The 6,070-nt window shown below is 29.1% G+C and overlaps 1 protein-coding gene across 1 annotated transcript in view; it reads left to right on the top strand.

Moving 5' to 3' along the window:
* Positions 1-4,642: 4,642 nt before the first annotated feature.
* The window catches only part of LOC142331969 (nose resistant to fluoxetine protein 6-like), a 51,576-nt gene continuing 50,148 nt past the window's right edge, over positions 4,643-6,070 (top strand). Inside the window, exon 1 of the mRNA XM_075378018.1 lies at positions 4,643-4,806. Coding sequence (XP_075234133.1) covers positions 4,643-4,806 — 164 coding nt within the window. The remainder of the gene's footprint in view (positions 4,807-6,070) is intronic.

The raw sequence follows: 6,070 nt of genomic DNA, 5'->3' as shown, positions 1-6,070 counted from the left end.
AGAAAATTGCATTCTTTGGCATGGCAAATTTGAATCTGTGATTTTTATTTGATATGAATGTTATCAAATTTTTAACAAAAAATCATCACGTGAAAATAATATTAATCACTGGGATTACAATTTTATGGAAACTGGTAGCTTGTTTGAAATAGATTTTCTACCAGACCATCTGTTAATGACAAGTAAGTTACTTTTCTTTTTCCTGTTTAGCCTCCGGTAACTACCGTTTAGATAATACTTCAGAGGATGAATGAGGATGATATGTATGAGTGTGAATGAAGTGTAGTCTTGTACATTCTCAGCTCGACCATACCTGAGATGTGTGGTTAATTGAAACCCAACCACCAAAGAACACCAGTATCCATGATCTAGTATTCAAATCTGTGTAAAAATAAACTGGCTTTACTAGGACTTGAATGCTGGAACTCTCGACTTCCAAATCAGCTGATTTGGGAAGACGCGTTCACCACTAGACCAACCCGGTGGGTCAATGACAAGTAAGTTAAAAATACTTAACTTAACATAGGTTGAGCAACATATGAAGTGTGCTCAAGAGCTAGTCATTAAAAATTACTGGGAGTTGATAAAAATGTTTGTTAGAATTAACTTTATTGAGAAATGTCCCTCACTCAATCACTAGGGTTTTATCACATAAAATAAAAAATTATATATAAAAAATATATATAAAATGTGTATCTATCTATTCAGTAATTTGTGTGGAATAAATAGTAATCTACTTATATAATTTGAACTATTAAACTCTTTGAATACCAAATCCAGTGAGATAAACTGGATCATCAAAATGTCAGGACAAATTACATTGGATCACTGTAAACATTTTCATTTTTTGTCATATTTTTTAAATACATCATTAAATGTATAATATATTTCTATATTTTGTTCATAGATTTTGCTGTTTCTTTTTTATTTTGAAAAAAAATAACAGTACTGATGATTTCATGTCTGGTCCATGTAAGCAGGTGGTGTCAAAGGAAACTTCTTAATAACAGTTAAATTTTAAACATCAAATTATTCAAAAGCTCTCCAAGCTTTTAAATAAACACAGTTTCTGTAGTAAATTTTTTGCTTATTGAAATGGTTAAGTTGGTAGAAAACAATTTTAATTCAAACTCAGGAAAATAATAATTTTTTTCTATAAAAATTAAATTTGATAAGATTGTTGGTGAAGAAAGTGATATATTAGTCTATTAAATATTTCTTGAATTAAAAATTATTAAAAAAAATAATAATAATAACACAGTCCTTAATTCTTGAGAAATTAAATTTTCAAATTATTAGAGTAAAATATCTGTTTACAACTTGGCACTGTTATCATAACTGCTGCATATGGTCTGGAAGTTAACTGGTTAGTAAAATTTTTCTGGCCATTTTTAAAGACAATGTTTTTGTAATATATAGTATTATTTGAATGCTTTATTATTATTAGTCTATCAAAATAATACATTTATATTACTTTTAATAAGTTCTCTGAATATTTTTATATTATTTCTGGCTTAAAAAATAAATAAATAGGTTATCTAAGAAAAGGATATTATTATTATTATTATTATTACATCACAAAAACTCTTTTTTTTCATAACTTTCATTTATTTTCTAATACAACTGTCACTATTAGATGATAATTGTTATTTGATGTTCGATTCAACAAATATTAAATTAAAAACGAATTTATATGAACATTTTATATTTTAACATTACAATAAGTGAAATGTATTATCTATACTGTTATATAAACAAGAAAAGAGTTTTTGTTTTTTCAAGATAAATAAAAAACTACTTGATCAATTGCAATCACATTTTTACCCATGGATTAACTACGAAGATTTTTATATGTATTTCGTCTCAAAAAATCTCAAAGAATCAACTGATCGATTGCTTTAAAATTTTCAGGATACATTCATATTATAGCATGGAAGGTTTTAAGCCGTAGACTAAAGCTCTAGCTCCATTGAAGGTTAAAATATTAAAAATGTTCATTATTTTTTCACCCCCAAGGAGGATGAAATTGTAAATTATAATAGATATTCCTTAAGGGAAAAAAGATTAATCCGTTTACTTCAATATCATATTTTTGCCTTCATGGCAAAGAAATAAGTTATGAATTTTTCATTGTCAAAGGAGTGTGTTCTTTAGTTACCATAGACACTATTCCTGTCTTCTCACAATCATGAGGATAACAAACAGTGTGGAGGTCCAGGGAGCCCTGGGGAGGAACCCTCTAGGTGGACGGGAATGGCGACCAAAGCGAGCTCTGCAGGTGTCCAAGGTGCTGTTCCCTTACAACACAGGAATGGTGAGTAAAGTAAGCTCTGTAGCCCTTGGATAGACCCCATGGTCCCATAAAGCCCCAAGGAGCCCCTAAGTTGGCTTCGGGGTTTGCCAGGGCCAACCTGGGCTCTGAGGGTCCTGGTTCTGGGTAGACAGGGCAGCTAGTATTTAAATAAATAAATTACAAATTTTTGTGAACTTGTCAGGTAAGATTTGTTTTATTTTTTGTACTCTTACTTATCATAACTAACTTATTAAATTAAGATATTACTTTATTTTATTGAAATTCAATTTAATTTAGTGACTGCTAAATAAAAAAAAAGGTTATTCCAAAATTCTCTATTAACGTTCATCTTACAAAGATGATATAGGTAGTGATTATTATCTGATGCAACAAAACCTAATGAAGTACTAAGTATATTAATATGTTGAATGACTGCAGATCAAAACTAAAAATAAAGTCATTAAGAAGGTTGTTTTAAATTAATTTTTAATTTAAAGCAACCTCTTTGTAAAGAGTAAAAGCATTATTTTTAATGCTGTGGGAGAAGCTAAAAGAAGCTTTTAAAACAACTGAGTAAATAGCATATATTAGAGCATACCATAATCATCTAATTAAAATGCATACATCTTATTATGATTCCAGTATAAATTTAAACAACCCACCGGGTTGGTCTAGTGGTGAACGCGTCTTCCCAAATCAGCTGATTTGGAAGTCGAGAGTTCCAGCGTTCAAGTCCTAGTAAAGCCAGATATTTTTACACGGACTTGAATACTAGATCGTGGATACCGGTGTTCTTTGGTGGTTGGGTTTTCAATTAACCACACATCTCAGGAATGGTCGAACTGAGAATGTACAAGACTACACTTCATTCACACTCATACATATCATCCTCTGAAGTATTATCTAAACGGTAGTTACCGGAGGCTAAACAAGAAAAAGAAAGTATAAATTTAAACGATGATCTACTTTACATTTATAACGAAGGAAACCCTTATTCATTAAGAAGTAAAAAACCTAACCGCTAATTTACATATATTTTGAAATTCCACAAAATTATTCAAAATTTTTCATTTATAGAAGAGGGATCAGTGGTTAGACATAAAGAACAGTTACATAGTGCTTGGTAATTGTTTATAATAGTAATAAAAATTTACAGTTAAACTCATAAAGTGAAAGAATAAAAATTGGCATATTTTGGCCAGTAATCTAATAAAATGAGGAAAATTTGAAAAATATAATTAGTGAAGTAGATGCGGCTGAAACCGCATCTGATATTGTTAAACTGAAAAAAAAATCTTAAATCAATAATATGAGAGAAGAATTTGGAAGTTAATGAAATATTCAAATGAAAATTTAGAAAACAGAATTAAAAATCTAATATTTTAAATGTAAACTATTGAGTCATCACAATTCATACTTTCCATAAATTAATGGTTATCAGATCAAACTGCTTCTTATGAAACTCCACTTATTCTCTTCAGCATTCCAACCTGAAAATTTTCTCTGCTGCTGTACTCTTTTCAGGTGTTCCTTTAACAATCTAACCATATATTTTTATTAAGATTTCCCCAACATCTTCTTCCAATTAAATTTAGATTAAGATTTTCTTTTGCTGCTTCTTCACTTGGCATTCTTTGTGTGTGCCCCCAAACTATTTTCATCTACCTGTTCAGTTCTCTCCTGTAGTATTCTACATTCTCTTACTAAAGCATTTCTAGCTCAATCTCTTTTGTATAATGCTTCTTAGAAACTTACCTAAAATTACTTGTATTTACTGTGTTCTCTTCTATAGTTGCCTCTATGACAAACTGGTAGCATCTTCACTATATCTAAAGGTGACATCTTTCTTCATCTTCTATAATTAGAAGATGCTACCTGTTTCAATCCTGGCTATGCTTGAAGTTTTTAATACACTATAAACACTCATCTTAACATATTATGAATCTATAATTGATCAATATTTTATGTTTCTAATGAAAATAAATAAAACATTTTTGAACTGTTTTATATTAAAATAGAGACATTAGTTCATAAATAAGGAAGTTTATATTTCACTGGTTCTTGCTTATTCAACTAATACTTTTGGTAAAAATCTCCTACCCTCTTATGATGAAACAACTATGTATTTTTAATATAAATTAGGAAAAATAATGGTGATGGATCATCATCCAAAAATAAATAGATGTACGATAGAATTTTTCAGAAATTTAGAGGTAATGTAATGAGAGAAATAACATTCTTTATAAGTGACGTTTATGTTGTCAGTCCTTGTAAGTGATAACTGTCTGTCAGACAACAATCTCTGAAAAACACAGATGATATTATTTTTATTCTGATTAGAATACAATGATGGTATTTCATGAAAATAATGGTTCGCAAGACGTTTCATCAAAAAGAAATCACTGGAGCTTGTTGGTTATAGAAAGAAAAACAAACAGTTCATATAACTTTGATTCCATTAAAGGATTAAATCTGAGCGTTTTGACAAGTTATACAGATCTATCAGGGGATTTGTAAATTGAAATTTCTGTTTTGCAGTAAACTAATGGATTTGAATGTGTCCTACATGGTCTGATAAATGCTGTAAGGGTTATTCATCGATTTACAACATACAGGCTTTTCCTTTGGCTACCACTTTATTAAATTATCAGCTGTTCAATGAATCACTCAAAGAATGAATTCCAGATAACTAATTTGTGTTACTTCTGTTCTATGGATATTACCTAATAAAATACTATTTAGGAAAAAAACAAATAGTATACCACAGCTACTAAGTTTTTCAGTAAAAAATGTGGAACTAAATCAAATGCTTTACTGAATTTGCAGAAAATTTAAATAGAATATATTTGATATCTATGCAATTTAAAATAGTTTTCAAAAAATGAGAAGTGGCTATCGGTAGACATTTTTTTCTTAAAACTATGATGAAAGTTTGTTGGTACATTGTAATTTCAAGAAATGTTGAAGACATAATATCAAAAAAATCAAAAAACCCTGAACCAATCAGATGAGGAAGTTTCTAGAAGAAACTCCTCCTTAAGTGCCCTCTGGCTCTGCCTCACTCTGAACCCATTATCTCACAATCCCAATAACACTAATTATGGTTACATCACAGGCCTTCATTTATAGATATTGAACACCTTCTTTATTAAAATTTCAGAATAGCTTCATCAACAAATAAATTACTGAATGATCTATTTAAATAACAAAAACATAAATAAATAAATTAAATTAATAAGAAAAATTTTCTTTTTAGAATAAATAAATTGAAAATCAACATCAAAAGAAAACAAAAGAAGCAAACATATAAAAAGATGAAAGATAGTAAGGACACAGAAAGAATAGAATCGCCTTAGATTGTTACAAATGCTTAATATATATGAGACAATAGAAATAGAACATGTAACAAAAAAAAAAGAACCAAACAAAAATAAAAATGTAAATTAAAATATTAAAATCAGAATTGACAGCTACTAAAATAAAACCTGTTAATACAAATCCAATATCAATTCTCACATTTGTTTTAAAATGGAGCAAACAGCCCTAGACACTAACTTCATAACATTTCTACAAACAGGGATCTAATACATTCACTTGATAATAAACACATTTACACTTGACAAGCTAAAAGAAGCAAGAGGACTAAAATGTGAATTGAATTACAACCAGTTAGACAACCTAGGAAAATATTTCGCAGAAACTAGAAACATTCGCAAAGCAATAATACATAAAGAACTGCTTCCACATTGCTCAAGTTTCAGAAACCAAACATACAAT

This window comes from Lycorma delicatula, chromosome 11, assembly GCF_047948215.1.
Source record: "Lycorma delicatula isolate Av1 chromosome 11, ASM4794821v1, whole genome shotgun sequence".
Lineage (NCBI taxonomy): Eukaryota > Metazoa > Arthropoda > Insecta > Hemiptera > Fulgoridae > Lycorma > Lycorma delicatula.
This window is presented reverse-complemented; position numbering and strand designations above follow the sequence as displayed.